At 38.9% G+C, this 12,384-nt stretch overlaps 2 protein-coding genes across 9 annotated transcripts in view; both read right to left on the bottom strand.

Annotated features, from left to right (window-relative positions):
* The window catches only part of LOC132991092 (major histocompatibility complex class I-related gene protein-like), a 10,162-nt gene extending 7,645 nt beyond the window's left edge, over nt 1-2,517 (bottom strand). For 2 of the 3 annotated variants that reach the window (XM_061059705.1, XM_061059703.1), the window contains exons 1-2: nt 2,381-2,516; nt 295-561 (exon numbers count right to left, since the gene is read on the bottom strand). In XM_061059705.1, coding sequence (XP_060915688.1) covers nt 295-561; nt 2,381-2,438 — 325 coding nt within the window. In that variant the 5' untranslated portion in view covers nt 2,439-2,516. Of the gene's footprint in view, nt 1-294; nt 562-2,380 lie in introns of all 3 variants that reach the window. The other variant, XM_061059704.1, reaches the window with a different exon arrangement.
* col11a2 (collagen, type XI, alpha 2) overlaps nt 1-12,384 on the bottom strand; it is an 82,149-nt gene that overhangs the window by 18,937 nt on the left and 50,828 nt on the right. The gene's annotated exons all lie outside the window — the stretch shown is intronic.

Consider the following 12,384-nt stretch of genomic DNA (forward strand, 5'->3'; position numbering starts at 1 on the left):
TGTGTGTGTGTGTGTGTGTGTGAGACTCTGTGTGTGTGTTTAATGTGTGTGTGTGTGTGAGACTCTGTGTGTGTGTGTGTGTGTGTGAGACTCTGTGTGTGTGTTTAATGTGTGTGTGTGTGTGTGTGTGTGTGTGTGTGTGTGTGTGTGTGTGTGTGTGTGTGTGTGTATCTGTGTGTGTGTGTGTGTGTGTGTGTGTGTGTGTGTGTGTGTGTGTGGTAACATCTGTTCACTAAAATACAGGATCAAATTATAAATAATCTTTTTTCAGTATAAATTGAATCATAAACAAACCTCCAGTTTGGTTGAAGCGTCGCTTTAAATTGTCAAGCCTGACTTTGAAGGTCTGCTGGGAACCCTTTAATATCTCAGTCTGCCACTCCCAGTAGTCAGCTCTGTCTTCTGTGACTTTGTTCATCCAGTCCTGTTTGGGTACGAATCTCTTGGTGTTACTGTCGTAGTATTCTACCTGAAAATCATCAACCATCCCAACAGACACAAACTCTGGGAAGTTTGGGACTTCAGAAGACGCCGTGTAGAAATACCTCAGAGAGTGCATCTCTGTAAGGACAAAATGTTTTCATCAGTTTAATCTGAAACTTTTTACATCATTGAACAAAAGTTATTATCCAGCACACAGAATCAAAAAACACTTCCAGTACATTCAACCAAACCTGATCATCTCTCTGCAGTCATTAAATACTCAAATTAATTTAGAGATGAAAAGAAAAAGTTCTCCTGGAACTCTTATTCTGATATTTCTGATTCAAGTGTTAGAAAATGTTTTTATACTGAAATTATTTATTCAACAAGTCAAATATTCAAGTGATGCAGTCATGCCCCTGACTTTCACTGACAGATATGTTTCATTAAGTGGATTTTTTATTGACTTCTTGACATCTCATGACTAGTCCTCACGTAGGCGGGTTTTATTATTTGAGTATTGAAAGGACAGTGTCGGAGGACAGCAACAAAGAAAAACTATTGAACAGTATATGGAGCACAGTTTAAGAAGCTGTGTAGACTGAGTGGAGCTGCACAATCAGCCAGCGGAGAAAAACTCAATTAGAAAAAACTAAAGAACTTAAACTAAATGACAGATCATTTCTGAATCCTGCATGTTGTCTGCTTTCTGAATGCACGTCGATCATTGTTCTGTTTTTAATCTGCTCTTTAGAAAAATATGCACTGCTCAGAACAAAAAAGCTTTTAGATAAATCTGTGCAGGAATAAATGGAACCACTTTGAATAAAGTCTACAAACTTTGTAGTCTTATTAATGCTGAATTGTTGAGGCTGCTGTGGATGTTTTTTTTTACTTTCACAGATTAAAACCATTTCTTTATTTTTGTGTGGGAAACACAAACTGAGCTGTGACGTTTCAGTTTGAGAATAAAGTCGTGACTGCCCTCTGGTGGACAAACTCTGTAATGCAGACTCTGTTTCTAAATGATGTTCAAGCTGCTTCACTGTTTTCTGTCACTTATCGGCCAACATAACCACAGAAAACTAAATATGTGCAATAAGCTCACATCAGCAGATATGTGTTTCTAGATCCACTAAACAGTCTGATGTTTGACTTCAATTAAATGTTGGAGCTTCAGGGTTTATGTGATCTCAACTAAACAACAAACAAACATGTAAAAGATGAAGATCATCTGTGGAATAGCTTTGAGCTTATTCATATTTCATATACAAATATTCAGAGGTAAAACAATAAACCGAGATTAACTTCATTTTGAGGGTCAGGAGGTTGATTATGTTTCTGATTCTTTGAGCACATATTTGAGTTTGATCCTCACAAAATGAACTTTAATGACTGTGACACTCTGATTATATGTTAATTATCACAATTAATTCAAGTGAAATAAGTATTTATACCACATTAATTATACTACATTAATAAGAAAACACTTTTTCTAACATTAAACTGTCATGAACGACTTAAAGAGTCAATTTAAATGCTCTGTTAATGGTTTTAGAGGTGAAACACTTTGAAGGCATTTTGTTCCTTTTTCTTTCTGAATCAGAGTCTATCTGCTGTGTTCACTGTAGTTATGCTGCTATTTTAACATTCATGGTCCTGTTCATATGAACCGGGCCTTCATCATTTCTCGGGTTGTCTTTTGGAAAAGATAACTAGCAGACACTTTTTATAGCCTTTCTCACAACAACACTTTTCTTGTAAGTATCAGGGTGTGAGGACGTGAACAAACAGGATTTACTAACGTCAAATTAAATGTTCACTTTTCACATTTCAACAAGCTGCTTCAGTCCTGAGAACAAACATCAAATGAAGCTTTCATTTCTACCAACAGTTTATAAAGACATGCGACATTTCCCTCTTTCCATTAAATCGTCTTCAATGAATCTGAACTCACCTGCCGTCGTGTCGTGGAGGAATAATCCCACGAGAGACACAAACACCAGAGTCTTCATTGTGACCTGTGAAGTCTTCAGCTTCGTCCAACTTCAACCTTCTGCGTGTTTCGAGCTCTGAGGGTGAAATGAGGTGAGGAGAAAAAAGAGCGCTGAATTCAACCTCTGTCTCAGCCAATAGGAATTCAGCTTGAGCATCGACGTCACTAGTAACTAGGTCAGATTGACTCAGACAGGTTGTGAATGAAAGGGGAAGTTAACTCCGCTTGTTTCAGCCCATGACAGAGCATTGGGAGACACGCAGGACTTTATTTAATTATCACAGTAGTGTTAAACCTTCAGATGATCAGATTATTTTTATATATTTTGTTGGTTAATGTGAAGTTTTAAGAACAAGTGTATACATTTGTGAGAGTTTAAAGGTCAGATACAGGGATAATCTGGAGTTTGTAGGGATGTAGTTGAGTCTTGTTGTGCTTTTGTTCTGTATGGCTGCTCTGGGATTTAATAAAAAGTCCTAATCCAGATATAAATATAGTTTAATATAAGTTATAGTGAGTAAATGTGGTGAGGTGCTCTCCTGTCCTGCAGTAACTCAATGTGGTCTGTGATTATCAGATATTTAAATACACGTGTGCACAATCATAACATTCAATAATGTTATTAAATCAGATGAAGGAGGACGTCTTATACCTTTTTGAAGTTCTTATCATTTTCTTCTTTTATCACTTTCTGCATGTGTTGTGTATAACTCTTCAGTAGAGGTCTACACACAGGTCTTAGCACAGATTAGGCCGACTGTCAGGACAATCACTGACACACAAAAGATGGTTTGAATGAAATAACATCAGATCACACTTTACAGATCCAGCTTTATCTGACAGGTTAAATGATCCTGAACTAGTTTGGAGCTTTGTACGCTGAAAACTGCTGGAACAAGAGAAATGTGACACCTTTGTTGATGTTTGAACACCTGATGCTGTGTTTCATTTTGCTCTGCTTTTAGTGTAAACTCAGTCCAAACCTCACACAGGCATATTGTTTTTAATCTATTTAACTTTTATTTTACCAGAAAAATATTCTCATTGAGATACAAGATTTCTTATTTCAAGAGAGCTCTGGCCAAGACAGCAGCATCAAAGTTTCACACAGATAAAAGAAGACAGACAATGAACAGAAATAACACGAATCACCAAATCAGAAATGTTATTCAAAGAAACATGTGCATACAGCAGCGAAATAAAATCTCCCAAGCCGACTAAAAGCCTTACATTAGGATGACTCTGCAGCTCAGACAAGATGATGGACAAACACTAAAACGACCTGTTTGAGCTCACATTTTCTGAAAAGGGGTGCAGAGAAAAGATGGCGAGGATGGACTTTTGTCATCATTGGAGGGAAACATAAAAGCTTCAAATGTACAAAACGAGACTTGTGGAGAATGCAACCTGAACTAAAGTTAAATTAATTTCAGTGTTTACACATAATCATAAAATATGCAGGATGAGCTCTGTGTAATATAATGATGAGATACCTTTAATTAAAGGATTTGATCTATACTTTATGGTGATGTTCAAAAAATCTGTTCTTTTTAAATAAAACTACAAATCACATTGAAATAATGGAGATGGGACGTAACAATTACCACATATGCAACGGCACGATATGAGAAAAAATATGCAATAACGATAACATTGTTCAATATTGCAATAAATTAACAAAAATAAAAGTGTCCTCAAAAGCTGTCTGCTGTTCTTCTGTTATCACAATCACAACTTTGTGTCATCATCTTCTTCTTTTTAAGGAATCATTGTGATTTTATGAACTTTGTCTGCAGTTTAAACCTTCCTCACTGAGCAGGAGCTTTGCCTGCAGTTTCTTTAAAAGTCACTGATTCCGTTTGTTGCACTAAAAAGTTTCATCAAAGCCAAACCAAGCTCAGATTCAACACAGTCTGCACTCTGCATACATGCGAGCACATGTGGCCACACCCATCACTGTGAGAACGCTGCATGGTGCCATTTTGTGTCTTCGCTTGTTGTTGTTTATTTGAAATGGCAGACACACAAACACGGTCTCTGTTGGAGGTCACTGCAGGGCAAACATGTCGTCAACATCTGATTCCTCGCACTCAGCGTTTGTTTTGTTGTCACTATAAAGCAAAGGGGATGAATTATGTTTTAACTCTGGGCTCAGAATTGTTTCATAAAAGCAGGAAATGAAAGTAGATAACCAGATATGATACGCTAAAAAGAGCTGAGTCACACTGATCCGGGCCAGAATGCAACTCCTTCCTCATGTCTCTGTGCCAAGCTGCTGCTCCTATCTAAAGCAGGAAGCAGATCAACAAAGTAAACCTGTTTTTTTTTTTAAACACAGCCACACTATTCCAGTTGTTGTTTGAGGAGTGGAGTACAGTCTTAGAGCTCCTCCAGTGGACAAACACAGCACAACCCCTCTGAGCTGTTTCTGGGAAATCACCTGACCAGTGTGATAAGTTTCGTTTTCATGTAACTGTGACTGAGCTCTGACAAGAGTTGAACATTTTGGAGGGAAGAGAAGGGAAACAGTTTTATGACCTCATGTGCTCCTCTTGTTCCGCCTGCTTTACCACATTCAAATAATGAGACAAATAATCAGAGGAACATCAGTGAAAGAACAACGATGTAAGAGGGAAAAAACACAAATGTCCTGTGCTAATTTGACCTGAATTGTTGATCTTAATAGAAAAGAGAAAAACACATCTGGTGAATATGGTGGATGGGATTTCCTGAAACTGAATGAAAACTTCAACAAGCCTGTGTTTGTAAGTGGAGTAAACTCATGGCCTGAGAGCCTAAAGGCAAATTTAACATCCCAAAACATTCTAAAGAATATATGAGGATAAACAGCATGAACCACTTGGGGTTTTATTTTAGGGGGAGGGGGCAGACAAAGGTGGTGTTTTGATATTAAAACTCTGGCTCTTAAAGGGTTAAAACATGATGCCTTATTGATCTCTGCAGGGCGTCTCCAGTAATATCCGGTCCCCATGAAAATATATCACACTGGAGCCCTCCACCACAGCCACCCTGCTAAATAACCTCCTCCATTAACAACTTTAAATTAAGGTCGTCACAATTGTCTCCCCTCAACACTTTTCTACACCCCACATTCAGAAAGGAACATTCCCTTTTGTTGTAATGATCGATACGATATCAAAGTTCTTCAGTGTGTTTTTTATAAGAAAGGTGCATGAGGGAGGAATGAAGGCAGGCGAACTCCTACACACTCTCCACGATTTAAAGAGTCTGTAGGAGTTTGTCTGCAAGCTTTACAGAAGAAGAAATTAATAAATATGTGGTGCTTTGGACTTTGTTGTTGTCGGGGTGTCACAACAGGTATCGATATCATTTGATTTTTTCCACAATCATTTAGACCCAAGTTTAAAATTCTGCTATTGTGATTACTGTAAATATCTATTACTTTGTGTTACATCATTAAAAAGCTCGATTGCAGTTTTAATTCAACAATAACAGTGACGGGCAGCAGATGGCTTAGCGGTTAGGTCACGCCCCATGTACGGAGCTTATAGTCCTCCAAGCGGGTGGGCCAGGTTCAAGTCCAACCTGCAGCTCTCTTCCCACATGTCATTCCCAAATCTCTCTCTCTCTCTCTCTCTCTCTGGATTTTCTACTCTGCCCACTGTCCTGTCAAACAAAGGCACAAAACCTGAAAATAATAACAATAACATTAAAACATGTGATAATGCATCTAAATCATTTGTTAGCAGATGATTCCTCTTCATTTTCCTTTAGTGGTTTTCACAGGAATAATTTATGATAAGCGTTGTGGGGCAACAAGAGTGAGTGCTGTCAGACGGGGCCCCCTTAGGAAGGTTTCCCACTGTCATTGCAAAATTGGCACAGTTTGAACTACTGCTGTGGTTTAAGGTTATTCAGGCCTCAGGGGACGGATCTCTGAGGGTCATGAACTTCAAACTTCATATTTAGTTCAAAATAATAACAACATGGAAGTGTTTGTAAAGGAGCGCTCTTTGGAGGATTTTAATGACGATCATTAAAAACAAAGGTTATATGTGAAAATCTAAACTTGTGGTTTCAGACTTTTTTATTACTATTGTCCTCATATGACCTCTAACAGTCTGGATTCTAAGTTTTCAAGTATAAATACATTTTTTAAATAAAAATCAGGTGAAATCACTTAAAAAGGGTTGGAAACAGAGGAGGCACCAGACACCCTTTTGCTGCAGATTTTGAGTTGCTCAAGTTCAAGTGATGGTGCTCTCAAAAAGAAGATTTTCTGATGCTTAAACACACCTATAGGCACAAACATACAAGCGTGCACTTACACCTGTCCTGCAACATTTGAAAGGTCTTAATTTTTTTATGACTTTCAATTTTTATTTTAGAAAAAAACAACAACAAATCAGCGATAACATATAGTATACATCTGTTTGTTACAAATACCCTCTACCCCACCCCCACCCACACACAAAACTGTAACACAGAGGGGTCAGCGGATCCTTTCTTCTACAGTGGCTTAGCACATAAACGAACATTAAAAAAAATACAAAACCAACACTAATTTTCACACTTGATCTTCATTCTGGCCTGTTAATCACAACAAGATACATGCCCCACTTCAGAAGATATTTGTCTGTTCTGTCCTGCATCCTATATGACATTCTTTCGTAAGCAGCTACTGTGCCCAGTTCAGTCAACCAGTTGGGAAAAGGAGGTTCTCCTGATGTCTTCCTATTCCTGAGGATAATCTGTCGTCCAGTCATGATAGCAGTTTGTATCCATTGGCTCAGTGGTTTTGAAAAAGCAGATAGCGCCGTACAATCTCCCAAAATGTAGAGCTTAGGACACAGCACAAATTGCCTTTTTACAACATTGATAATGTAAGAATGAATCTTCCTCCAATACTGATGAATCATGGGGCATGACCAAAACACATGTACCAGTGTACCTTCACCTACACCACACTTCCAGCAAGTAGTCGAATCCTTTAAGCCAAGTCTGAAGAGCCTACTTGGGGTCCAATAAACTCGGTGCAGAATTTTAAATTGAATAAGCCTCACCCTCAGATCCCTTGACATTGTTCGAAAGTTACCAACAATCTTGACCCACTCCTGCTCATCATATGATACCCCCAAATCTCTTTCCCAGGAAACTCGAAGGGCTGTGACAATGCTACCTCCTCCATATTCCATGAGCATCCTATAATATTTAGCGGCTTCATGACCTTCCCCCAATACCTGTATAATTTTATTTAACTTATCCGCTAACTTTGGAGATTGCATACTTGACCCGAAGAGTTTCTGCAACAAATGGCGTAGTTGAAGATATCTCCAGAATTGGGTTTGGGGTAAATCATATTGTTGTTTTAGGTCATTGAATGATTTAAGTGTATCAGCACTATATATATTTCCTAATATGAGGATGCCCCTTTCTACCCACTCCTTCCAAATAAATGCCTTCTTATCAATATTTAGCTTGGGATTGAGCCAAATGCTAGAGGCCTTATTTAAGTAAGGGTCAAACCCTATCAGCCCTGAGACCTTCCTCCATGTGTTGAAGGTGAGAAATAATTGGGTGAATCTTAGTTTGTTTATTTGCTTTGGTGGACAAGCAGTGAGGCAGAGGGAGAGGAGCTGATACAGACTGCTCTATAATGTACCATGGTGGAGCTCTCTCTGGAGGCAATGCCCAGTGTGCCAGATGCCTCAGATTAAATGCATAGTAATAATATAACAAATTAGGGAACCCTAAACCACCACCGTCAACTGGCCTTTGTAATTTCCTCATATTCATTCTTGGTCGCTTCCCATTCCAGATAAATGCTTTGAATACACTATCAAATCTCTTAAAATAACTGCCTGGGATTTCTAGTGGGAGAGATTGAAGTAAGTAATTAATCCTCAGGACGTAATTCATTTTGACAACGTTAACTTTACCCCATAAAGACATATACAGAGACGACCACCGCTTTAAGTCAATATCTAGTCTCTGCATTAAGGGCTCAAAGTTCACCTTAATAATATCCTCCAATTCAGGGGGGAAAAGAATTCCTAGATATTTTAACCCCTGCTTAGGCCATTTGAAACTACCTGCTTGAAATAATGTAGTCGGACAGAACTTTGTCAAAGGCAGAGCCTCTGATTTATCCCAATTGACCTTGTTGACTAACCCTTGTGTTCAATAAAGAGGGTATCGATACTATAGGGTCCGAAACCATTAAAAGGATATCGTCTGCATACATCAACAATTTGTGGACCGAGCATCACTCCTGGAAAGGTATCATCACTCCTAACCGCAGCTGCTAGAGGCTCCATAACTAAACAAAATAACAGAGGGCTAAGTGGTGACCCCTGCTGCGTACCTCTTCCCAACTCGAAATATGAAGATGTATACCCATTTGTCTGAACCGCAGTTTCTGGTCGATTATATAAGAGACGCACCCACTTAATAAAATTCTCTCCAAAACCAAACATTTCCAAAGTCCTAAACAAAAATCCCCATTCCACCCGATCAAACGCTTTTTCGGCGTCAAGCGAAACAGCAGCAATTGGTGAATCAGAATTTGAGACTGCCCACATAATGTTAATAAAGCGCCTTATGTTATCTGCCGAGCTACGTTTATGAATGAAACCCACCTGATCTTCATGCACCAAAGATGTCATTACCTTCTCCAGCCTATTTGCAAGAACTTTAGATAGAATCTTAGTATCTAATGGAATAAGGGAGATCGGACGATAGTTCTTACAATCACATGGGTCCTTATCCTTTTTAAGAATAAGCGTAATTAACTCTTTTGATAATGTAGCTGGTAGTTCCCCCCTTACAAATGCTTCATTGTACATACTGAGTAGGAGAGGTGTCAGTTCAGAGGCGTAACACTTAAAAAATTCAGCAGTGAAGCCATCTGGCCCTGGGGCTTTTCCATTTCGGAGACCTTTAATAACCCTAACAATTTCTTCACTGGTTATCGGATGGTCAAGTTCTGTCTTACGTGACTCAGTCAATTTGGGAAGAGCCACTCCTTGAAAAAATGTTTCCATACCCTCTTCATTGTGTTGAGTGTCTGCCGTATATAACTTCACATAGAACTCTCTAAACATATTATTAATGTCTACAGATTTGGTTTTTAATTCTCCCCCCTCTGATCTAATGGCGGAGATCATAGTTAATAGTTCTTTCTGTTTTAAGCTGTTTGCCAGTAATTTACCTGCTTTATCTCCCGATTCATAATATTTTTGTCTCATTCTAAAGAGCGAGAACTCCACTTTCTGTGACAGAATGCTGTTATAATCATATTTAAGTTGTGTTAGCACCCTAAGGTCCTCAACATTAAAGTGTCTTTTTAACCTTTTCTCAACCTTCTTAACTTTTTCTTCTATTTCAGCCTGTTTTTCTTTAGCTGTTTTTTTCTTACGGGAAGCATATTGGATTACAAAGCCTCTCAGTACTGCCTTAAGGGCTTCCCAAGTTATTCCTGCAGAGGGCGATGTTGGTTCATTCAACTCAATATAAATCCTAATTTGATTTCTCAATGCCTCCTTGAAGTCAGATTCTTGCAAAAGAGATGAATTAAATCTCCACCGGGGCATCCGTATCCTGTCACTGCAAGGCAGCACCTCCAGGCTAACTTGAGCATGGTCCGAAACTAAAATGCTTCCAATATAGCAAGAAATTACGGAGTGCAGAAGGCTTTTAGAAATGAGAAAAAAGTCTATTCGGGAGAATGTTGTGTGTGGAGCTGAGAAGAAAGTGTAATCCCTTCCTTTTGGATTCAAGATCCTCCACACGTCTATATAACCTAAAGACTCAGCCATATGTCTCACTGCAAGTGAAGCCTTAGGCGTCCTTATTGGGCTAGAGCTACTCCGATCCAGCAAAGAATCCAATACCAAATTAAAGTCTCCACCAGTAATGACATTATGATCTCCTGCCTGCTGGATTTTTGCTTCAAGGTCGGCAAAAAATTTCGGGTCATCTCCGTTTGGGGCAAAGATATTTGCCAAAATAATCATGTGACCCTGTATTTCTGTAACTACTATAAGGAGCCTGCCTAATGGATCTTTAATTTGTCTGATGCACTTCCTCGCGTTGAGGTGGAGGTCGGAGCAGGCCGCGGAGGTCGGAGCAGGCCGTGGTGGTTGCTGCGCTTCAGGGACGCCGGGTGGTAGTCGTGCCAGATCACCTCGCTGAAGGTTGGGGGAGCTCCGTCTACTGGCCTCCATCCTGTTCAGCAGGAAGAGGCCGAGGCAGGCCGTCCATTTACAGTCTATGATTGGGCTCATTCAGTTCTGTGTCATTTGTTTCTTTCTCTCTTCTTCATAAATAGAAATAATGTTTAGGATAAGACAAACTGTGATTCTAAGATGCAGGGGAACATTTTTGTAAAGACCCTCTACTCAGTTTAAACATGCATGCCTGTTATAATTCTTCAATCGTCCACATATAGAGATACATCTGTTATCTCTTACTGCTCATGGCCTCACACAGTTTACGTGCTGTGTTGTTATATGTTGTTTGTCTCAAGCACTGGAAAAGAACAAGAAACCTGCAGGAGGGTTCAGATAACAGCTTCAGTTTGAATATGGTACTGATGACATGTTATTCTCCAACATGTTTGTAGCTATCATCACTGAGGGATTAAAGATGTGTGTGTGTGTGTGTGTGTGTGTGTGTGTGTGTTCTATAGAAATTGAAAATTTGAAAATGAGAAGGTCATTATAATTGATATATGACCACGTGGTCAAAACCCTCAACAGGAACCCTGTCATTGTAAATGAAGAGAAAATAATGTACGTTCTGAAATTGTTAATATTGGCGGGTTTTTTCACGGCTGTGACACTTGATGGTAATAATTATGCTTCAGCTCTGAGAAAACGCCACATCTGCAGCTCCCCACTCGACTAAGTGGAAATAAAATGATGTGTTGAAATGCTTCAAGTTTCTTGTATTTATGACGATTCTGTTTTTCATTGATCAACAACCTTCTCTGGAACTTTCTCTTGTCATCGGAGTCGATATAAAACCGGGCAGAACACAATTACACCGAATCCCAAAGCTGTCAGGAAAGGAGCTTCAGGCTCTTCTTACCTGCTGAGCTCTTTGGTCATCGTCTTCGTTAAACCCTCCACTCCAGCTTTAGAGGCAGCGTCATTTACCTGCCCGAGGTTTCTCACCTTCAAACATGAAGCACACAGACAGGAGGATATGTGTATGTAAAGCAGCAACAACAAAGTCTCACTTTACACAACACCATGTATCTTACAACATATATTTAACAACGACCAGCGTCAGCCTTCATATCAGCCGTCAGGATGTTGTTGTAGTTTTCGGGTTGTCCACTAGATGGCGCACACTGATCAAAACATGTTATATGTACTGGTTAATGACGAGCCCAATTTAACTAACTAGTTTGAGGAGAAATAATCTTTTACAATGCTTTGTAATTTTATTCACAAGATTTACCATAAACAACAGTCACAGTATAAACAGGATGTAATCTCTGTCTGTTTTAAAAGGTTTATTTTGAAAGGGTTTAACGGAAGTATCTCTTCGCTATCAGACTCTGCTCACAGGTTCCAAAAAATAAGTTCAAACTTAGTATATGCTGGTTAGAAGCTAAGCTTGTAAGTTAGGTTTTTAGAAATGAAGCCAACAAGCTGAACAGTAAAATACCCTGAGCCAAGAAGTGAAATGAAAGTGTAGTTTACCTTCAGTAATAATTATAAATACTGAACATTTTTAAACACAAACTTTCACAAGTTTAAAAAATGTTTGTCAGTCTGAAAAATGAAAACACTGTAAAAGTTTTTATACAGAAACACCAAAAACATACAAGGTTTGTGTTGTGGAGATACAGGCTTTTACAGCCCGTGTTCATAAAAAAACCAGATCCATCTTAAAAAGATGTTTAATGTGCATGTTATCTTTGAAAGAAAACAACACATTTAAAACATTTAAGATGTTATGTCATCATTAGTTTA

The sequence above is a fragment of the Labrus mixtus genome, chromosome 16 (genome assembly GCF_963584025.1).
Source record: "Labrus mixtus chromosome 16, fLabMix1.1, whole genome shotgun sequence".
In the NCBI taxonomy this organism is placed as follows: Eukaryota; Metazoa; Chordata; class Actinopteri; order Labriformes; family Labridae; genus Labrus; species Labrus mixtus.